Source organism: Quercus robur, chromosome 12, assembly GCF_932294415.1.
Source record: "Quercus robur chromosome 12, dhQueRobu3.1, whole genome shotgun sequence".
Taxonomy (NCBI): domain Eukaryota; kingdom Viridiplantae; phylum Streptophyta; class Magnoliopsida; order Fagales; family Fagaceae; genus Quercus; species Quercus robur.
In genome coordinates, this window is record NC_065545.1 from 8676869 (window position 1) to 8700260 (window position 23392).

The 23392-nt window shown below is 33.7% G+C and overlaps 2 protein-coding genes across 4 annotated transcripts; one reads left to right on the forward strand and one right to left on the reverse strand.

Annotated features, from left to right (window-relative positions):
• The first annotated feature begins 1761 nt into the window (after nt 1–1761).
• On the forward strand, nt 1762–9929 carry LOC126710335 (uncharacterized). 2 transcript variants are annotated; one of them, XM_050410750.1, is made up of 8 exons: nt 1762–2012; nt 2128–2202; nt 3013–3070; nt 3235–3290; nt 3792–3854; nt 4629–4697; nt 6735–6854; nt 7547–9929. In XM_050410750.1, exons 1-8 carry the CDS (start codon nt 1956–1958, stop codon nt 7592–7594), a joined length of 546 nt encoding a protein of 181 aa, XP_050266707.1. In that variant the 5' UTR covers nt 1762–1955; the 3' UTR covers nt 7595–9929. The 2 variants fall into 2 exon arrangements, with proteins under 2 accessions (XP_050266707.1, XP_050266706.1); XM_050410749.1 differs by lacking the exon at nt 7547–9929 and having other exon boundaries at nt 6735–7133.
• LOC126710334 (ABC transporter B family member 4-like) lies at nt 9920–17827 on the reverse strand. Of its 2 annotated transcripts, XM_050410747.1 has the most exons (13): nt 17427–17827; nt 15923–16256; nt 15638–15692; nt 15355–15530; nt 15032–15253; nt 14659–14903; nt 13912–14437; nt 13549–13822; nt 12084–12982; nt 11625–11891; nt 11231–11494; nt 10791–11093; nt 9920–10699 (listed from the first exon to the last, which is right to left on the reverse strand). In XM_050410747.1, exons 2-13 carry the CDS (start codon nt 16181–16183, stop codon nt 10343–10345), a joined length of 3849 nt encoding a protein of 1282 aa, XP_050266704.1. In that variant the 5' UTR covers nt 16184–16256; nt 17427–17827; the 3' UTR covers nt 9920–10342. The 2 variants fall into 2 exon arrangements, with proteins under 2 accessions (XP_050266704.1, XP_050266705.1); XM_050410748.1 differs by lacking the exon at nt 17427–17827 and having other exon boundaries at nt 15638–15664; nt 15923–16054.
• Between the last annotated feature and the right edge of the window lie 5565 nt (nt 17828–23392).

A 23392-nucleotide genomic window follows, 5' to 3' on the forward strand; every position in this document is an offset into this window, starting at 1 on the left:
AAAACTATTTCGGTTAACTAAAAGTCTCTAGAAATTTTGATGAAGATTCACTTTTTATTTTTAATTATTTTGATAATTTACTATAAATATTTTGGTTTAATTATAAAAGTTGGGTCTTTCCCGTTCTATTTATACTATGTGGTTCAAGGTAAATGGTACATATTATATGATACGCTTTTCACTTTTTTTTTTTTTTTTTTTTTTGAGGATTGCTTTTCACAATTTATAGTTATAGAGTGGCTCAAGGTAAATGGTACATATGGTAGGATATGCTTTTCACAATTTGACACTCTATAAGTAAATTAAAATGAGTCAAAATGGGATATGCTTTTCACAATTTGACACTCAGTAAATTAAAATGAGTCAAAATTACATTTTGACCCTATAATTTTAGGATTTTGTTAAGGGAATTTTTTATGAAAATATTTTTAGAAACTTTTATGATAAAAGGAAATAACAATTTATTTTTTTGACATACTTTTTTTTAAACATTTATTTATTTATATTTCTCATAAAAATGTTATTAAAACTTTTTAAAAATATCTTATTAACAAATGACTTAAGGTCTCTGTTAATTGGATCCATAAATTAATCCCTTATATTTTTAAAATTAACAAATTAACTCTATGATTTTAAAAGTAACAAATAGGGAATTTTATAATACATACATTTCTTTGCATGTATCATATCTACCTAATTTTAATGGTTAATAAAGGTGTAAAGACCAAAAGATCTTGCGGTCCAAGCTCACTTAGAACAATGAGTTGTACAGTTCAACATTGGCCCAAATCAATAAAATTTGTAAGAGAGGGAAATTAATAACAAGAGAGGGCTCTACTTGAGGACGAAGATAGAAAAGAAAATGTTAATTTTATAGAATAGAGGAGTATATATTCCTCCACAAGCTTGGCCGAGGAGGTTGAGATTATACAAAAAGCTACACTATTCACTCTCCTCTCTCTATGTTCTTCTTGTCTATGTTTAGTACTTCTCTCTTTTTTAGATACTTGTATTTTTAGATCCTTTTTCTTGTCAACCCCCTTTTCCTTCTATACTTCTCATTTCTTTATATTTCAACCAACCATCCCTATCTAACTAGTTTCCCTTCATGACACTTGTCTGTTTCCACATCTAAAGAAGATGGTGGAAGGAGCTTGCTTAACTGTGACTTGCATTGTTCAGGTTACTTTCTCATCAATGCTGCTACCCACCATTTAATGCGAAGGCGACAGACTACTCTAAGCCATAAACTTCCCCTACAACCACTGACTCTCTCTCTCTCTTCAGACTTTCGCTCTCACTTGGAATCCGTTAGAGTACTTTAACTCATCTCCTCCTTTCCTCGGACGTCTTTCCTCCTTGGGCCTATGGATTATGACATTCTCACAGTCATACTACAACTCTTCAGATCCATCCTTGGTCCTTGGGCACCCACAAAATGATTTTACTTTATTTAATAACCATAGAATGACCTGTAACAAATTAAACTGTAGGATTTTAGAAAATAATGAATTAAACTTTAACCCATTTAAATGAACCATATTAAACTTTAACCCATTTAAATGGAACCATATTGTATCATGTTTAATATAGGTTGAAGATTTAATTTGTTAATTTATTATTTTTCACAACTGCAATGTTAAATTTGTTGATTTTAAAATTATATATGGTTTAAAATGTGATTTTCTTTTAAAATTATTATTATTATTTTAAATTATTAACATAGAAACTTTATTGATTAATGTTAATACTAGTTCTCTATTAAAATACTTCAAAAGTCAGGAGAGCAAGGTACTACCTAAGTACAAAAACTCTGCACTCTGTAAGGGAAAGCTCGAAATCGTACGGTTCGCTGAGATTCATAATCTAAATCATAATCGCCGAAGAATAGGGGTTTTGGAAGCGCAAAGAGAGATAGATTTTAGGGTTTAGCGTTGTACTGATTCGTAGTAACAATGGCTGAAGAACCAAGCCGTCCGATTCGGCTCATGAGTTTCGTCTCGGAGGAACAGGTTTATTTCGACTTCTCAATACCCTTTCTTCTTCTATTTTTACCGAATTCAGAAGCTCATTACTCTTTCTTCTCTGTAACAAAAATACTAAGCTTTTGTTTTTTGGTGGAGGCAGTTGGATGAAGCTAAAAAGGCAAGAGGCGAGCGTGTTGAGGATGGCACTGCCCAGAGAGATAGAGCTCTCTTTGAGGTAAAACTATAACACCCTTTATTTTTGTTTTTTGTTTCAATGTTTAAAGTTTACGATTTTGTATAATTTGACATTGCTTTGCTATTGAGAATATATATATATATATATTTTTTTTTTCTGGTACTTAAAAAAGCTTTTAGTGAATTATATGTATTTTAAATAATATGAGGAGAGTTCAGTAGCTAATCATATATGATACACAATTAATTAGACCGAAAACTCGGTCAAAAGAGATGGTGTAAAAATTGAGTAAATGGGCAATTCAGGTTTTTTCTTTTTCATGAATAACAAAGCGAAAGGGTGAAGCTAAGTACATGGGAAGTATACAAGAGAAGTGCTTGAAAACTGAAACTAAGATGTAAAGTTACTAAGATTTTAAAAAGATCCAAAAAAAGGATGAAGAATTGAATTTTCCAAAAGTTCTAGTCGACTCCAAAAGGATCTCAGGAATTAAATTTTCAGATGAACAGTTGTAAATTCAATTCGCTCAAATGTCCCGGTGTTATGCTCTCACTAAATACTCCACAACAAGCAAAGTGTGATAGCTTCCTGCATCTCTAGCAGTTTATTGAAAACCCATTTTAGATACTGGGAATTCTTGTTCCTACCTAGGGCTTTTTATAGGGGTCAATTTGCTAAAAAATGGGTCCTTTGCCCATTTGATCCTTGTCTAGTGTGTAAGTAAATTGAAACCAGATTTTCTGGCTGTTATAAATCCTTTGGTTATAACTTATATGCACCCCATATGTTTATATTCATATAAGCTTTCAGTTATTCAAGCATTTTGAAATTTATGTTTTCTGAATGCAGATTCTAAAGGAGAACAAAGACAAGAAAGATGCAGAGTTTAATGAACGTTTCAAGCACAGTGAGTGATCAGCTCTAATTGTAGACCCAATTGTTTGTTTTTCCTTTTTCTGCAGCTCTAAAGGACTGCATCACGACAGGGCAAAAATGATCTATGCATTTTTTTGCTATCTCCGAGTTAGCACTTTAAATAATGAGACTAACCAAAATTTTTTTTTTTAACAGGACCACCCAAAGCTTTGGATGATGATGAGACTGAGTTTCTTGAAAAGGTGGAAATGGTGAGATTATGGTCTAAGAAATTTATCTATTCAGTGCTACATGAAGTACATCATTTTCTGATAAGTACTATTGGATGTACCTTTGGAGTTACTAAGCTGAGATACTTGGAAATTGTCAGAATATGAATAATCACTAGAAAGAATAGAACTGTTTTATAAAACTATAAGTGATTTGCAATCTCAGTTTGCAGATCTAGTGTGCATTTGGCTACAAAATTAAAGAGCTAGCTTATTTTACTATTCAGCTTATTTTTGTTACTATTCATGGACCTCATTATACTTTTTGGTACTATTTATGGGTTTCACTGTACTATTTCAGCTAACTTTTACTTTTATCTATAGTATTTTTAACAAAAAGTTTTTAGTTTCAGCAAAACAAGCTGATCCTAAACAGACCCCTATTACCACTGGTTTCCTTTCTATTTTCATTAGAGTTCATTAATTTATTTAATTAAAACATTTCTGCTGTATGGTTTTAATTTAGTTTATTTTTTCACTCAGTCAAGGAGGGAATATGAACAACAAATTGCAGATGAGGAAGCTCAGCAGCTGCAGAGTTTCCAGGTAAATTTCTTATTGTTCTATATCAAGATTTTTTTTTTTTTTTTTTTTTTTTTTTTTTTTTTTTTTTTTTTTTCCATGTGGAAACACAAAATTAGTTGGCTTGAAAATCATGGGTTTGTCGTGAGGTCATTACTATAACTTTCTAATGTAAGGATGTGGCAAAGTTTATAATTATTAGTTAGGATCCAATTTTCCTGCGCATCAAAATTTATGGTCAGACTAGGCATTTCCTAAATTTATTTGTGCTTCCCTTTATATATGTAGTTAGGCTGATTTAATAGGGTAAAGATTGTACATCTCAACATAAATCCTGGCAATTAGAATGCTTAAGGTTAGTTCAATGTTGTATGTGTCCCCCAAAAATTGTTGATAGAGAATGTTATCTTTTTGTTGAGAATTGTTCTATTATATGACCATGACTAAGAAGTCTAGGTATGCAGTTTAACCATATGTGTCCATGGAAGGGATGTTTAAGTGTTCAAACAGTAAGGAATTGAAGTGAAGTGATTTAATTATTAAAAAAAAAAAGGAATTGAAGCAAAGTGATTTTATGGATGATATAACTTTTGCTGAACATTTTAAACTGGTTTTGCACTGGCACATTGCACAGATTGTTTTTCTGAAATAAAAATGTTACTAAGCGACACAATTCTTTCAGTAGTGGTATTTGTTAGGCATATGAGTTGCATGGTTATGCTGAGAATCAAGGAAGTACTTGATCCTGAACTTCATCTTTCGTCTTTTATTGCTGTGGTTTCTTCAATTCTTCTCCAGGCAGCAGTGGCAGCACAGTCTAATATTGTACACGAGCTTAAGGAAAAAACCCCTGCTCCTATAATCCAGGTTAGTTTTGATGACATAAGCATGTTTCCGTCTCTTACAATTTTCTCTTTTTCTTTTGCTTTTGCTTTTGTACTATTTTTCTTGGCTAAATTACAAATTACACCCTCTAACTTTGACCTGTTCTATTGTTGTAGTTTTAATTCTTTAATTTGTCCTTTAAGTTATGTCTATTTCCAATGTAGTCCTTATGTCCACCTCCATCCAATCTACATCATTAAACCCCATATGTTTCTAATTGCAAAACGACTTCGTTTGTGGGGGGTTTAATGATGTGATTTGGATGGAAAGGCTACGATGGAAACAAATGTAAGTTAAAGGATTGAAATGGATTTCTTTAAACCCATATGTTTCTAATAGCAAAACTACATTATCTTTTCGGGTTTAACAGTATGATTTGGAGGGAAATTAAAGGTCTAAAATGAGAAAAAAAAAAATTTGAAAGTATAGGATGAAATGGAAACACGTCAAAGTCAGAGAGTGTAATATATAATTTAGCCTTTTTTGTTTGTTGGTTTTTTTTTTTTGTGGGGGGGGGGGGGGGGGGGGGGTTGGGGGGCTATTGAATGGGTCCTTGTCTGTACATTGAGTGAGCTGATGGAATTTCTGGGTTCTGCCAGGTCTTAGTAAGCTCATAATAAATATATTTTGTTTAGATTTCCAAAGTTAATACCTCCTGCATTTTGGATCTAACTTATAAGATTTTAAACTTTTCCTTCTGCATATGAAACTATTGTTGAAGATTTTGTGAAACCATCTCTTTCCTGGGACATCTTGTTTGATGCAGTAGCTAAAGGATTCTCTGAGGCTAATTGTTCTAGATTGTGTCTAAGATGCAGAAGTTGGTCTGCATTTTATGTTAGGACATTCATAATTTAAACTACCTGTCAGGGTGTAGCATAGTGGTGGGAGGCTTGGGATGAGCTGTAACCAGACATCTTGGGTTTAAATCCCCACAAGGAGTTCCCCTTAATTACTTGATACACAGTTTTGGTGGGTGGGGTTGTGTCTGTGGTTTACTCCCCAAGGGTGGTCCAAAGGGCCCTACCTTGGTGAGGTTCTACATCATCAAAAAAAAAAATGTCTTGAACTGGTCTAATTTATAATCTAGTGATTCTTCAACATTTTAATCAATTTGTTTGGTGTTGGTCTAAATGGATACTTAAGGATGTTGACTTAGGACAAAAGCTTTAGTTGGCTCTGATACCAATTTTGATGTAGGATCTTTAGAAATTTAAAACTAAAGTAGGATTCTCAATGGATTCTCAAATGGCGCTTGATACTTACAGGTTTAGGCAAGAAAAAGATCGGATTTTGAATGAATCTTGATGGAATTTGATGGCTTTTTGTTGTTGAAAAGTGAACTGAGCAAGAAATTAAAGAAATATAAACCCTAGGCAATTAGACCTAGGTTTCCTAAGTAATCAAACTTGGGAATGAGAAGGCAATCACACAATCAAAGCTTATTAACCTGATGGAATTTTCTTGAAATGAGTCTCTGTATTTTTTTTTTTTTTTTTTTGTTGAAAGTAAAAATTCAGCCCTCTTCCACCCCCTCTCTCTCTCTCTCTCTCATATGAGCATTGCGTTTTAATTCCAGGTCTCTGACATGATCTCGATAGACTTTTATCAATAAAGCTAGTTGGAACCTTTTGACTTTGAATCCTGTCCGCTGCGTGAATTAATGCTTCTGAGTATCTAGTAAAATTTGATGGGTAAGGTATAATGCATAAGTTGATGGTAGGCGCTTCAATGGTAGACAATTTTGATTTGGCAATAATTGTGTGGAGTAATTTGAGCCATTGCAGATTTCAGCTTAACCTAAAGCTGAAATCTTTCTTACTAGTCTGTTTTGGGCTTATCTATGACTACTGATATAGTGATATGGTGTGCCTATGATCCAGTCAAGTCAACTTGGTCTGATTGCCACTGACCTAATACAACTTTTTATGAGAGTTTACCATTTTGCTAGTGAAATAAAACTGTTGAAATTGTTAGTATGCATTGGTTTCTAAGCACACAACCTGTCACTGTTTGCAGGAACAGAAATCAATTGGGAGGAAAAATCTGCCTGCTCGTCCATTAGGTATGATTATTAAAGTCAAGCCACAAGCAAAGAAACCAAAGTTAGAAACAGGAACTTCCGAGCAGCCTTCAGAGGTAGTGAAAATCCATGCTGTTGATGCAGAAAAATCTTTGGAGACGTTGAAAAAATCTAATAGTAATACTAATAAGTCCCAAGATGTTGGTATAAGTGGTCTAGTTGCATATAGTGATGAAAGTGAAGAAGATGACTAGCGGTATTACTTTAGTATTTTAGAGGAGAAACTTATATTTATCCAATTTATTTTCTTTTGTTATGTTGTTCAATTTCCTGTCTAGACACAGTAATGATGCATAAACGCATTATTTCAGGAAGGTGGTATTTTGGGTTGACAAGTTTGGTGAGCGATATTTGTGTGGTATTTCTAGGATCCCGTGTCAGTAGAAAGATTCATCCATCAGGATAGCTACACTAAGAGCAACTGCATCAGTTGATGCAAATTTTCCTTCGATTTTGCACAAAAAACTACTTTTTCTAATTTACACACCTATTTTTACAAAACATCTACATTAGTTTATCTATTCTACACATTTATTCAATAAAATATTCATTCTTTTACAATTTTTTTATTATTGTCTCCCTCACCGCCTCTTTCTCACAGACCCAATCCGAAACCCATCTCTCCCTCACCGCCTCTCTCTCACTGATAATGAGACAATTAGACTCAAAGTTCGATCTTTTGTCATTCAAATTTCAAAAAGTTGCAATTTTTTCAGTGACTCACCCAGTCATGTTGCACTGAGTGAAGGTGAGGAATGCAGTGACAGCGATATTGATCATGAGCAATGCTCTATAAGCCTTGTCCTTGTCGTCTTCGGATTCTGAAACAAGGAAGGACTTGACGCGGTGGAGCAACTTGGAGTAGACTCGGTCGGCGGAGAAGGACTTGTCATCAGCGAGTTGTTGAGGGACGAGTTTGGTGGCGTCGGAGGATAGGGCGCAGAAATAGTCGTCGGCCTCGATTGAAGAGAGGAAGTTGTTGAGGAGTGAGGTGTGAGTTTGATGTTGATCGGATGGCTGTGGTTGAGGAGGAGGGGAGGAATTGGAGATGATTGCTGGTCTGGGGAGAAAAAGGAGAGCGCCAAAGATAAGAGAGAGAAAAAACTAATAAAATAATAAATGCAAGTGCTACAGTAACTGTGCATATATGCACAATTACTATAACAATTGTGCATAAATGCACAATTTTACACTCACTAAAGTGGGTTTTTTTGGCTCAAAAGGTGTAAAATGAGCACATTTTTCTATTTTGCACAACTTTGCATCAACTGATGCAGTTGCTCTAATAGATACAGAACTAGGGCTATGATTAAGCGTAAAATTATGACATTAAATTTTTTAGAAAGAAGCACATAATGTCTGTGCTGCATCAACTGGTTGGAGCTAACAACTTTGTAACTTGTTGAACAGTTCTATATCTTCCATTCAAAAAAAAAAAGAAAAAAAGAAAAAGAAAAAAAGAAAAAAAAGAAGCATCGAGAGAAGTAGTGCATCTTAAGTCCTAACCAACCAATCAATCAATATCTATACGCTAAAAATGTAACATTTATTGTTCTTACGTTTTTGTTGAGCTACATTAGCTGACATGTCATTAATTTCTTTTCGTTCTTTGTTTTTAAAAAACATGTATATAAATATTAATGTATGAAATAATGCATTATGCCTTTATTTTTTTTCAAAACTAGTTATAACTTATCAATTATGATATGACTGTTACTTTTTACTAAAATGAATTTACACATTTTTGAACTTTTATTATTGAGAAGAATTTTTTAGAAAATATAATACTTTGTACTAAATGTAACTTATAATAGAAAATATATGTAATACAAATACTTTGAGCGGAGACACCATTTATTTATTCTTAGTATATACTTGCTTGAAAAAAATCTCATTCCACCATTGAATTCATATTTGTATGCTAATATAGTATTCAAGGCTAGGTTAAAGGGTTCAGTTTTACTCCTACTTAGAGAACCATATGTCATTTTTATAAGCTTCAAGAGATAGAGATAATAAAGCTCTTAAAAAATGGTTTTTTTTCCCTTTAATTTTCTTTTCATATAAACTATTACATGCAAGTAGTTTTCTTGATATGTTTTTTTGTGGTGTACCAACTTTCTCTACATGGTACCAAATTTAACTTGAATAAAACCTTTAACAGACACATAAAATCACATACACATGCATAATAATTTAGTTAAAAATATTAACGTGGTGATAATAAATATGATTGATGTTACTTTAATAACAAATCAATTCCATCAAATTGGAATACATTACTTATAAAAGATTATGGTTTTACAGCACTTTATTATTATAATTATTATTAATTTTTTGAGATATGTTTACTAATTACGGTTTGACATTTGGTCCATTTTGGACCACTTTGGTCCAATTTAGTCCCATTCTGTTCATTTCAGTCTATTTCGGTCAATTTTAGTCCACTTTGATGTACTTACTTAAGAATATGAAAAGATAACTTTGTGTTAGAACTCCTTTTCTTTTCCCTCTCTCTCTCCCTTGTGTGTGTATGTGTGTTTGTTTCTCAAAAAAAAAAAAAAAAAAAAAATCTTTGTATTTCATTAAATTATATAAAGTTATATTATATTATACACGCACACATTCACACATCACAGTTCACACAAATAACATTATAACAAGATGTAATAAAGTACACAATCAGTATTAGCCACGCACTCACACATACATATATATTATAAAAATTTATAATAAAGAGAAAGACATTCACAATTCACAAACACTCAATCTTTACTCTTAGAGTTGGTGATACCAAGATAGTTAAATAGAGAAAAGAGATGAGATGGGATTACGAGGGGAGAGTGATTTGTGTGGTTTTGGGATAAGACTAATTTGTGATGTTGCTTGGTTTTGGGGTGAACTAATTTGTGATCAGAGTGTGCAAAATATTTTTGAGGGTAAATTAAACCGGTAAAAGGATATATGTGTATATATATATATATATATATTAAGTTGGGGTTCATTTGAACCCCCTAAAGTACTTGTAGTGCTGCCTTGAACATGTGTATCTTTATTAGTCATTATATCATACAATTTCAAGTTTGTAAACGCATATAATATGAAAAAATCAATACACCACTTTGTCTTTCTATTTTGAATCTTTGATTATAAAATAGAATACTAGAGATTACAATTTTTTATGAGGAAAATTGTTGAAATATTTTGTTTGATACATCAATAGTTGGGGTGAGGTGATTTGAACCCTGCTGGATGGTTTATGCAGATTGCTCACACGGTCACACTTAGTGTTGGATTCAACTTTCTTACTATATGCAATAATTCTATAATGTAGCTTAAGGTAGGTGAGTCTGCGCAACTGCGCATATGGATGAGGGCTATACTTATGCTTGCAAGGATGGTGGGATATAATGAAAACTACAGAGTCAACACAGTGGTTATGTTGTCTCTCACAAGGGAACTTTTTCTTCTTATGCATACACAAGAAAATAGATTACAATAAACCCTTAACTAGATTTTGAACATGGAAAAGGGTTTAAGAAACTCAAGCAGTTGATGCACTTGTGTGAAGCGCAACTAAGGAGGCATAAAATCCATCCTGTATATTAATCAAAGTCCCATGCTTTCCTTTCTCCACGATGACTCCATTCTTAACCACTGCAATCAGATCTGCATTTTTTATTGTGGACAATCTATGAGCCACCACAACTGTAGTCCTGCTTATTATGACTCGGTCTAATGCATCTTGCACTACTCTTTCAGACTCAGCATCGAGTGCACTGGTAGCCTCATCTAATAGCAATATTTTTGGATTTTTAATTATAGCACGTGCAATGGCTATGCGCTGCTTCTGTCCGCCAGATAATTGGATTCCTCGTTCCCCAACTACAGTATCATAACCCTGCATTTTGCATCAAAAAGAAAGAAAAAAAATTAACTAGTTACTTAATTAAGCATTAGCTTATTATTATCGTTGTTCACATTGTTCTTACCTGGTTTAATCCACTAATGAACCTGTGGGCATTGGCCAATTCTGCTGCAGCTATAATCTCTGCCTCAGTTGCATCTCCTCCATCTCCTCCCTTTCCATATGCAATGTTAGCACGGATTGTGTCATTAAATAGAACTGGTTCTTGGCTCACAAGCCCCATTTGCTGCCTCAGCCACTTCAATTGGAGCTTATTAATTTCAGTTTTATCAAGTGTAATATGACCTGAATCAGGATCATAAAATCTTTCCAATAATGCTATCACTGTGGATTTACCACTCCCACTTTCTCCAACCAGGGCAACAGTCTGAAAAAATAGATTCAAACAAACACAATTTTGAGTTTTGGACTAGGATCTAAATAAAATGCAGAAAATGTTTTGTCTTTTCCCGTTACAGCCAAAATGGAATTTAAAACATGATCTATTAGAGAATATTACTTTACCTTGCCTGCAGGAATAACCAAGTTGAGGTCTCTGAAAATCTGAATATCTGGCCTAGATGGATATTTAAAGCTCACATGATGAAGCTCAATTTCTCCCTTGACATTATCTAATGTTGTCCCAGACTCATCACTTGGGTCTATCTTTGACTTACTGTCTAATATTGCAAATATGGAAGCAGAAGCAGTTTTGGCCTTTTGAGTATCGGTGGAAAAGGAGCTTGATTGAGTAACCGCAGTAGCTGCCATGGTCAAAGCAAAGAAAACCTGCAAACCACACATGCATGTTAAATAAATTAGAAGATAATTTGGAGAAATGAATCTCATTTAGGTTTTTTTCCCTAAAAGTTCTAAAGTAGATTTGGAAAAAGAAAATGGTTATCAAAGGCTTATATACTCGAAAAACAGCTGAGAATGATGTTTGGCCATGTTTAATGAGTTGAGCTCCTGCATAGAAGCTGGTTGCATAGACGCTAAACAATAGGAAGGAAGATGCCCCAAATCCTATTCCACTGATCAAGCCCTCCTTTATGCCTGCCTTCCTAGGCCCTTCACATTTCTCTTCATATAGTTGCATTACCTTCTCTTCAGCACAGAAAGAAGCAACAGTTCTTATACTCCCAACTGCATCATTAGCTATTTGGCTTGCATCCTCATACATTGCCTGCAAGTAAATTTAGTCTTGATGAATAATTCATGAATTATAATTAACTTAGAAAGTTAATTTGAAATGTTCATTTGATTGAAACTTGAAGTGGATTTCTTTTCTTACTTTTTCTTACTTTTTCTTACTTGAAATTCATAATATTAGGCATGCTGCAGCCATAAAAACTGTGTAATTAGTTATATAGCATACCTTTGCATCTGCACTGAATCCTCTCATAGACTGTCGTTGAACATATCCATTGACTCCAATCAGAGGAACCAATGCAAGGACAATAAATGCAAGCTGCCAACTTGCATCAAAAGCAATGACTAAACCTGCAACTACTGATGCAATACTTTGGACAATTTGACCTAGTGCATCGCCAACTAGGGCGCGCACTGTTGCTGCATCTGCTGAGAGCCTTGCACCAATTGCACCACTTGAGTTCTCAGGCTCATCAAACCAACCAATCTCCTTATGAACCACATTTTCAAAACACATTAATCTGATACGTTCTATTAACTTACATCCAGCCACAGAAAATAGGTATGATCGTGCTGGAGCTGACAAAAATGATACTGCACCAAGGACTAAAAACATTAGTGACCAAAAATTTGCATCCTTTTTTCGTTCATGAGGTGGTTCAAAGAACGTTTTGATTACACTGGAAACTAGCAAACCGAAAATTGGAAGTATTACTCCACTGATGATTGCAGCTATTGTTCCACCTAGAAGCACTGGAATCTCTGGCTTATTGAGATAGGCAAGGCGGCGAATCGAGACCTCTGGAGATTTTTTTTTGGCTTCTGGAGGGTTATCTAGATCTTCCAATGCAGTGTCAGTCACATCAAGTCTTGCGGGAATACCAAAAGCAACTGAGAATGAGTGGTGGCTACTGTTTCCCCTTCCAGATGATCCTCGGCTTATTGATCGAAGGATTGATGATTTTCGACTTGACTGCCTAAGACTTGACTGTCTAAAAGATTCCATAGTTATTTCAGACTTGTTTTGATCATCTGTAGTTTGCTTCGACTCCTTTTTTACATCTTGCAAGCGTATAAGCTGAGAGTATGCTCCCTCAGGATCCTTGAGTAATTCTGAGTGTGAGCCTGATCAATAACCAAATACACTATGAAATGAGTATCTCACTGCCTCTCTCACACCACACGAGAGAATTGAATTCTATGATATATTTACAGCCAGCCAATGGTCTTAAGCTTTAGTTTCGCTTTTTGTTGGGGGGGGGGGGGGGGGGGGAAGGGGGAGGGGGAGGGAAGGAGAATCCATAAGTACTACTGGAAATTCAAAAAACAAGTTTGTGTGATGAAATGAAACACAAATAATAGCACAAGGAAATTTTTCTTCTTTCTTTCAACAACTGTCAAACTACATGGAACAAGTGAACAACTGAGCAATTTTAAAAAAATTGGAATTTGACCAGAATATAAAAGATAAGCATGAAGGTTCAGAAAATTACTGAGCATTTACAAAATAACTTAGGTTTCTGTACACGAAAGATTTTAGAATTCAGTAATCTGATGAGTATAACACAGTCTGTTCAACAAGACAGTAAACCTAGGCTGCAAGAAATCTAACTACCATGTTCTATGTATACATGATATTGGCTGTACATGTGAATGAATAATATGGTAAGACTATACTAATAAGATGGTACCTTTTTCAACCATCTTTCCTCTGTGAATAACTGCAATCATATCAGCATTCCTCACTGTGCTCAAACGATGGGCAACAATGACAGTTGTTCTGTTAACCATAATCCTGTCCAATGCCTCTTGCACTATTTTCTCTGATTCTGCATCAAGTGCACTTGTAGCTTCGTCCAGAAGTAAAATTCGTGGGTCTTTCAGAATTGCTCTTGCTATTGCAATCCTCTGCTTTTGTCCACCAGACATCTGCGTTCCATGCTCACCAACCATGGTATCTAGTCCCTGTAAGTAAAAATCAAAATCTCAAAGTAAAATAACAATTTTCTAATCTTGAAGGTGAACGAAGGGTCTTAGAGAGTGAAAATTGTAACCTGTGGCAATTTATCTATGAATTTGGCAGCATTTGCAAGTTCAGTTGCTGCTCTTATCTCTTCAATAGTTGCACCATCCTTTCCATATGCAATGTTAGCCTTAATGCTAGAGGCAAACAACACAGGTTCCTGACTGACAAGACCAATCTTTCCCCTTATCCACTTAAGCTGAAACTCTTTAATGTTAATGTTATCTATAAGAACTTCCCCAACTTGTGGATCATAGAATCTCTCTATAAGACTGATTACTGTTGATTTCCCACTCCCACTTTCTCCCACTAATGCTGCAGTTGTGCCACTAGCGATATTAAGTGAAAAACCATTAAATATTTGCTCATCCGGTCTGGTTGGATAGCTGAAATAAACATCCCTCAATTCTATATCTCCATGAATGTCATCCAATACTTTTCCACTTTTGTCAAAAGCATCTATCTTTGGCTTCCTCTCAATAGTCTCAAACATCTTAAAGGCTGCAGCTCGTCCAGCAGCAAATGCACTGAGGCAGGGAGATGCCTGCCCTAGGGACCTGAAGCATCCATATTATTGTAGAAGGCAAGAAGTAAATAAACATATAAGGCAAAAAAGATATACATACATCCATACACAGATTCATATATTTTCGTGCATGTGCGCTTGTGTAATTTCAGCAAAAAAATTAGAATAAATTTTTTATTTATTGGGGAAATAGGAATTATAATTACTAGCAATAATTTCAGCAACATAATTAAAAAACAAAATGTAGCTCACATGGAAGCAGTTAAGACAGCAATAATCACGTTCATCACTTGACCTCCAGAGTATGTGTGTTTTTCCTCTAGTGTCAACTTTGTACCGAAATACACAGCCAAAGAATAGGTGCAAAACACAACTAACATAACCGTGCCAAAACCTATTCCAGCAGCTAAGCCTTCATGAACACCAGATTTATAAGCATCTACAAGAAACTTTTTGTAATTTGTTATAGCTTGCTTCTCTCCTGTAAAGGATGCAACCTAGATTGGAAGCAATGATAGATGTCATAATTTTGCTATAGAAAAAGGAGCAAAATTGGATTAACTTTATCAATAAATTTATCCAAATTTTTTTGTCAAATGTATTTGGTTTTGAAAAAGTGACTTACTGTTTTGATTGAACCAATTGTTTGTTCAACTACATTTGCTGCTTTTCCATAAGCACTTTGTCCACGGGATGCCATTTTGGATATTATCATGGCCACAAAAGCACCAGCCATAACAAGAAGAGGAATAGCAGAACACAAGACAATGGTAAGAAGCCAGCCTCTGACAAATGCTATTATAAAGCCCCCGAAGAAGGTTGATATCAGCTGTATAAATTTCCCAACCTGCACAAGAAGACTTTAGTTGACTCTAGGATTATATTATATTTAGGTGCACAAGATGAACAAAACTTCGTTCTGATGTAATTCTTGCAGATATACTATACCTTCTCACCCATGGCATCTTGTATGAGAACAGTGTCACCAGACATTCTCCCAATAACCTCACCAGTGTTAGTTTCCTTATCAAAGAAAGAAACATCTTGTCTCAATATAGTCTTCAAATACAAACCCCTTATTCGTGCAGCCTGTCTTGCTCCCGTGACCATCCAGCATGTCACCTCTGTCAAACAACATACGTGATTTTCTTAATCTTCAATGGGTTGTATATAAAAGATTTTCTCTATGCATAAAAAATCTGCAAAGATTTTGAGCATGGAATACACTTACGGAGTAATGCTGCACAGCCAATCCCCACTGCCAAGTAGACAAATTTTAGAGAGACCTAAAATTTCACAGGTGGTTAATTACTAGCATCACCATTTCAACAAATAAAAATATAAAAGAAGGATCAAGGATTCAAATGCATTCCTATGCATGCTATAAAATGGGAAAATTGAAGTTTAAACTCTTAGGAAAGTAATGAAAAATAAAATCAGAAGTTTAAGTCACATCTTTCCATTCATAATGATTGAAGTAAACCTCATTTTCTTTGCCCGTGTATTGTCTATTTACCTTGGAAATTATACTAACAATATCTGTGTTGCTACTCTGGTTGTTGCCAAAGCTATTGATCAATTGGCCAAACAATATTGTCATAAGGGGCATTCCTAACCCACTTGCAATTGCTCCAACGGTGCCAACAATCATCAATGCAACATCAGTGGAATCTGCAAATGAGAAAAGCTTGAGAAGTGGAACTGTCTGGGTTTTCTCCTCCCCATCAATGTTGGAGCTCTTCTCTGCTTCTGCGTCTCCATTTGATGTGGTGGCCATTTTACCAAGTCCAAGATCTCAATCCAATTTACAGCTACTTCAAACCGAACACATAGAACTTAAATTGCACCAGCTGAACACAATCAATTGCTGGAATTAGCAACTTATAAGTCAAAGCCAGATAAATTGGACCAGTGGCCAATTGTTAAAATGGTGATTCACGAAGTGTAGCAGGAATGAGGAATTCTAAAGCTACAAGCAGTAAGCAAGTAACAATATTGGAATGAGCTAGTATCTCCCCCTTGAAATGATTGTATTGGTCAATTAGCTTAGCAATAAGAAAGAAAGAAACAGTAAAACTAATTTAAATCACTCGGAAAGTTAAGACCTTGTTGGAATTATACAGATCAACATTCATCATATCTTAATTTAAAACCTTCAAGCAGATGGCAAACACTAATGTAAGCGAAACTACTAGGATGTTATATAGATAATTTTCCGAGGAAGGCCTCAATAAGCAGACTTAGATGACAAAAGTTAATCAACCGAAGGCTAAGATGTCCATTTAAAAAAAAGAGAAGGTCAAACACGTCATCTAATTAGGTAGCTTTACAATTAAAGAATTCAACCAAGAAATTTCTAAGGTATACATCTAAAGGTTCATGTAGTCAGGGATGCCTTTGTGAAATTTATTTGTGTCTCTGCCACTGAATGTGAACTGAAATCTGTGTGGCACCATGAGCCCTGTGCTGTGTATTTGGATATAGAGATTTGTAAGAGAGAAGTTGATAATGACAAAAGTAAATCAACCGAAGGCTTAGATGTCCATTTAAAAAAAAAGAGAAGATCAAACACGTCATCTAATTAGGTAGCTTTGCAATTAAAGAATTCAACCAAGAAATTTCTAAGGTATACATCTAAAGGTTCATGTAGTCAGGGATGCCTTTGTGGAATTTATTTGTGTTTCTGCCACTGAATGTGAACTGAAATCTGTGTGACACCATGAGCCCTGTGCTGTGTATTTGGATTGAGAGATTTGTAAGAGAGAAGTTGATACAATATATTTTACTGTTTCTATTTACTCAAAACATTATAAATCAGTACTAAACTATCTTGAGCAATCTCCGTGGAGGAAGACAAGCCTTGTCAATGAGACTGTAAAGATTAGACAGCAGTAGTATGTGTTTCTTGCTGCATGCTTGTTGTAACCAAGTACAGCAGGTTGTTCATTCCTCATGAAAAAAATTCTGGTTAAGGCATGAGGTTAACAGTAAAAGATGTACTTTATCTACGTTAGTTTTACCTGTCTACAGAGAACGAGGAAACTGAATGTTTTCCAACTTCTGTTCTGTTCTTTGTCAGAAACAAAATCTCTGAAGCCCTGTGGCTTCCATCACAATCAAGAAACCTGAGATACACCCTCTGCCAACTGAAGTCACAATAACCAATGAAAACAGAACCCTTTACCAAATGATCACGGAGAAAAAGAGAGAGCAACGAAAATTTGGTAAGTATACCAAAAGTCAAAAGGCTTTCTGTAACTAAAAATTGAGTGTTATCCTAGCCCCAGATAAGAGAAGAAAAAAAGTTTAAGCTACGAAGCCTTGGATGACTTAATTAACGGTCTCAACCGTTAAAAAAAAATGAAACTAATTAAACTTGTACGAAAGTATTGGTTTTTTGATAACCAAAGAATAGGTTTAAAACAGTTACAATGGTGATCACATATAATATAAGAGCATACTTATTGTTGAAGAAAGAGAAAGATAAACACTGATTAAACAAAAGATTAAATGTCCCACTAAACTTGGCATCTAGAATACATTGACATTCCATATAATAATGATTTTTTAGCCTCTTGTATAATCATTAACAACGTGCAATACAAATATACAATTTACACATGTATGGCGCTGTATATGCTGTGTTTATTGTTATCACTATATGGCTTATTGTGTGTTTAAGGCATTTGTTTATGAGTTATTTTAGGAATGTTTTAATAATACATTAATGAGAACTATAAAAAGTGGTAAATAAAGGTTAATTACTTATTTCTTCTCTCATAAAATATTTTTAAAAATAGTTCCTAACTTAATACCCTTTAAGGTATTCGTTATAGTTTAAGAAGGATATGTTTATATTTTTATGTGGAGGACTGTATTTTTGTTTGGCTCAAGAATAACCTAGTTCAATACATAATTAGTCACATAATAAAAAAACACATTTGTATAAAAACTAAACTTGAACTACGAGTTATGAATTGGTTAATTTGAACTTTTTTTTTTTTTTTTTTTGGAGAAACAACTTTGAACCTGTTTTGAATGGCTATTACTTGGGCTCTACTCTAGAGTAGAGCAAACTTGTTGCTCAAGAAATAAAAAACATAAAATATCCCACAAAACTCGGCTTCTAGAACATGCTGACATTCTATATAATGATTTTTTTTTAAGCCTCTTGTAATGGAATGTAATTGCATTAAGATTCTAAGGACTTGCAAATTGCAAATACAATTGTTGACACACAGGATGTGGTGTATGTTGTTATTACCATATACTAGTATTATACCCATGCAATGTACAGCTTAATAAAAAATTATGTATAAACTAAATAAAATAATAAAATATTTTGAAATTTAATTAAAATTAAATAATAAAATTAGGTTAAACAAAAGACAGAAAAATACACAAAATCTATTCAATTTGATGAAAAAAATTAGAGTAAGCAAATACATACCTGTAAGGTTGTAGGTAGAAGAAGAGAATAAAAAAAAAAAAAAAAAAAAAATCATATAATAGGTATTTATTATGAATTATTTGATATATATACACTCCAAATTGAAGAAGTTGATATGAACAAAAAGTCTAATGCCAATCTAATTATGAATTATAGGAAAAAAAGATAAGAACAAAATATTATATCTACTTTTTTTGAATATCTAAAAAATATGAACTAATAATGCTAAAATCTTAAGTTGATTTTAACATATATAATTTATGTTTTTTTTAGATCACGATATAATTTATGTTTTATTTTTTTTTTGAAAATCTAAAAAACACTAATAATGTTGCTGTGTTTTGGACGTGTAGTAATATAATTTATGTAAAAAAAAAAAAAGGATTAGATGAAGAATTTGGATTGTAATCAAATTAAGTTTTTTATCAACTTGGAAATTATAGGAGAAGAAGATAAGACCAAAAAAATTATATCTATTTTTTTAAAAAAAAATCAAAAAAAATTTCTATAATTTGATGAAGCCAATAGGCGCAACCACGACTTCTAAATCCAACTTTTATTGTATAATATATGATATGATATGATGTAATTTTTGATTAGGAAAAATTAAGATGTTTACATTTTTATTTATGGAAGTGGAGGAGGATATTTTGGTTGGGCTCAAGATCAAGAATAAGTGAAATTAAATATGATCTATTTTCAATTGATAAAGTTTCTAATGGTTGAATAAGAGATCTGAAATTCAATTTTTATCTATACTGAAAACTAATTGATATCTTAATCTGATATTATAAAAGTATCATTAAAAATGAATGCTATAAATTGAAACTCTAAAAAAAAAAAAAAAAAAAAAAAAAAAGAGGCCCATTGAAACAATCTTTTTTTTTTTTTTTTTTTTTTGGGAAAGCCCTATGAAACAACCTAGTTGGCTAGTTCAATATATAATTAGTTGAAACAACGTAATAGAGTTGTTCAATAAAGCATCAAATCATTTTGGATTTGTTTTACTTTTCAGTCGTTTGTCATGGATTTCGTGCTTGTTTGGAGCCCACGTACCATGCAGGCAACACATCACGCAAAGGCTTAAAATATTTATTAAAGACTTTTAAGTAAGATTGAATCTTTGATTTTTAATAAAACAAAAAATACATATATGAATAACCAAGAAAAAAAGAGAGAAAAGAATATGGGTCCCCCATGTTTGAGCTCGTCTCGTCTCCTTCTAGATGTCCTGTGCATCACGTAAAAACAATGAAAAAGACCCCCCCCCCCCCCCAAAAAAAAAAGTTAAAAGAAAATTTAGTTATTGTTTTCTTGTGGTGCAAGAATGTATAAAATTGCCGGCTACCTATTTGAATAGCAATTTCCCGAGCTTATTGTTTGTCACTGTCGCGTGCTTCTAAAATATTTGATAATTTGACATTTTCTTTACCAAAAAAAGAAAAAGATAATTTGACATTTTTTTATCATGCAAAATTGATTGGGTAGTAGTCAAGTCTTATATGTATGCCTATTGACTGGTCAAAACTGAAAAGTCCAGTCACATTTTATGCTGCGTTTTCATCTAAAAACGGAAATCTCGTGTGTTTTTTTTTTTTTTTGCTAACCTGATATCACGTGTGTTACAGCGGCTGACTTCAGGTTTGTTTATTTAGATTTAGATACTGTTTATTAAAAATTAAAAATTTATTACTAAAAGTATTATAACAAAATAATTTTATAAACGTATAAATTTGTATTTTTCAGTACTTACTAGTCGTATAAACAGTACATGAAATTCAAAAAATAATACCAAATGTAAATGTGGGTTGTTTTCAGTGCAATTCAAACTCAGCTTTTTAGTACTAAATTGAATTCTAATTTTATTTTGAGAAGAAAATTGAATTCTAATAAAAAATAAAAAAATTAGTCATACAAATTGTAATATACTAATTTATTATTAGTAGTGGGTTGGGGGTCCAACTACTCGTTCTCTCTTTATTTATTATTATTGATGCAGAATCGACAATAGGCAACGGCAGGGATTGCTTGCCAAAGTAACTGGTAAGTGGGGACTATTTTATACCATGGGAAATTAATGTTTGGATAATTTATTGTGGGGAAAAAAAAATAATTCTACTTTTTGTAGAATTCAAAAAGTTAGCTGCATTAGTTCCGGTAAAAAAATTTGATAGGAGTATAAAATAAAATAATTTGACATAAAATAATTTCTTAATTGACAATTTACTGTGTCTGTTTATACTACCGTTATATTATTCTCATCAATTACTACCATTATATATATATATATATATAAAATTAAAATTCGATAAGGATATAGTGTAAACCCTTCTGCTTATGCCTTCCAAAAACTAACACGCCACATCAAAGAAACACAAGTTAATAGATTGTGCCTGCCACAAACAATTCTTCTTCAACAAAACCCTGTTTCAGAAAGATTAAATCCCATAGAGGCAGAAACATGTTTAGAAATCGTAATCAATGACGTCAGTGGCGAAATTAATATATGTATTATTATTTGCTCCAGACTCCAGAGAGTAGGGAATCTAGCGATCACGCAATTCATCTCTATCTCTCTCTCCCCCTCTTTTAGTAATTTAATTGACTTTAAGGCTATGTTTGGTTGAGTGTAAAATATTTTTCGAGTGTAAAATATTTTCGGAAAAGGAAAATATTTTCAAGTGTTTGGTTGCATTCCAAAAAATACTTTGGAAAATATTTTCTAGTGTTTGGTTGTGTTGCTGAAAATGCTCTAGAAAACCCATTTTTATCATGTTTCTCACATTTTCTTAGAATCTAAACAAATATTATTACAGAGATTCAAAATATATAAACAACACAAGAAACCAAAAAAAAAAAAAAAAAAAAATCGAAATCACAAGACCAATCATGAGAGAGGGACAGAGAGAAATTGGTTCGTGGGTGCGACTCGCCGGTGGATGATCGGTGATGAGGGAGGGGAGGATTGGTGATGGCTGGCGATCGGTGATGAGGGAGGGGTGAATCGGTGATGAGGGAGAAGCCCGGCCCAGACGGCGGTGCCGTCGATCTCAAACGTGGGCTAGTGGTCAGTGACGGCTAGATCGGTGACGTTGAGTAGTGACGGCCAGATCGGGAGAAGAAGTGTTGAGGAAGAAGAGAGAGAGAAAAAAAAAAACTTGGCCGGCGCGTGATCTAGGCGGTGGGGGCGGCACGATTTGGGCTGGCCAGAGCTTGGCTGGCCGGAGGGGTGTGCTCTCTCTTCTTGCTCTCTCCCTCTCTCTGTCTCTCTCTCTCTCTCTCTCTCTCTCTCTCTCTCTCTCTCTCTCTCTCTCTCTCTCTCTCTCTCTCTCTCTCTCTCTTTGTTTGTGAGGGCTAGAAACCATTTGAAGGTAAAATAGAAACTGAAATTGATTTTCGGCTTGAGAGGGGTATTTTACAGTCAAAACTGAAATTAATTTCCATTGACCCTATTTTCCTGTGCTTACCAAACACATATAGGAGTGTAAAATGATTTTCTGAAACCCTTTTCAGTGAAAACAAACGGACCCTAAGACTCAAATAGTTTTATTCTTATTTTCCTCGGCAATAGTATGAAAATAGAGATATGACATAGAGGCTTATTTATTTATTTTTATTGGGAGAAAATATGACAAAGGTTAGAACATTGTTTTTGGAATTTTTTTGAAAAGCAGAATCAGTGAGTTATCATAAATAAAGAGATGTGTAATACATCATTTTGGGTTTGACTTACTTTTAGTGTTTTTTTTAAACTAGAATTTCCTTTTGTTTTAATGAGAAACTGCCACATCAACTACTAACCAAATAAAATATCGAGATTAAAAATCACTACTACTTACCATTGTATATTTAAAATAATAGGAAATGTCTAGTTAAAAAAGTATTGGAAGTAAGCTAAACCTTATAATTTTAGTAGATAATTATTTTCAAACCTAAATTTAGAAAATTTTGTCCTTCACTCATTTTATTTCATCACTTTAGTCTTTTACTAGTGTTATGCCCGTACGATGCATGATTTAATCAAGAATCATATATAACTTAATTAAGTATTGAATATATATTGTAAATTAATAAAAAAATATTTTAAATATAGAATAAAATGTAAAGTTACAAACAACACATTTAGGCATCCATGACCACAATATCAATAAATAGTTACCATGGTTAATGTGGGGCCCCATAATTTATGGCCCTAACCCATTTGTTCATTAGAGCCCAAAGGCCCGAGCTGAGGAAGGTTATAGCCTAGGATCGGTAATACGAGTACAGAGTAGTTTTGGGATACAGCCGAGGATGATTCAGTCCTCGGCATGTTCGAGGTCTCACTGGAGGGAAGGACAAAAACGATATAGGAGCAGCTGGGAAAAAAATCTAAAATATCTAGGTCAATAAAGAAGGATACGTTGGAAAAAAAATAACGACCAGGGAAAGCTGCCCTTACTGCCATTCAATACTCTGCACCTGACAGAGCCATACTTTCCAGCTTTTACAACCACCCCCAACCACTCTGGATATGGGCTGATAGGACAAATATCA

Bases quoted from the DNA above. Each gene is read 5' to 3' on its own strand.
- LOC126710335 (XM_050410749.1), top strand. From the start codon at position 1,956: ATGGCTGAAGAACCAAGCCGTCCGATTCGGCTCATGAGTTTCGTCTCG. The intron at 2,203-3,012 runs GTAAAACTATAA...TTCTGAATGCAG, and splicing joins GAGATAGAGCTCTCTTTGAG to ATTCTAAAGGAGAACAAAGA. The intron at 3,071-3,234 runs GTGAGTGATCAG...TTTTTTTAACAG, and splicing joins TAATGAACGTTTCAAGCACA to GACCACCCAAAGCTTTGGAT.
- LOC126710334 (XM_050410747.1), bottom strand. From the start codon at position 16,183: ATGGCCACCACATCAAATGGAGACGCAGAAGCAGAGAAGAGCTCCAAC. The intron at 15,693-15,922 runs GTAAATAGACAA...GTGAAATTTTAG, and splicing joins TTGTTAGTATAATTTCCAAG to GTCTCTCTAAAATTTGTCTA. The intron at 12,983-13,548 runs GTACCATCTTAT...GTTATTGATCAG, and splicing joins AGGAAAGATGGTTGAAAAAG to GCTCACACTCAGAATTACTC.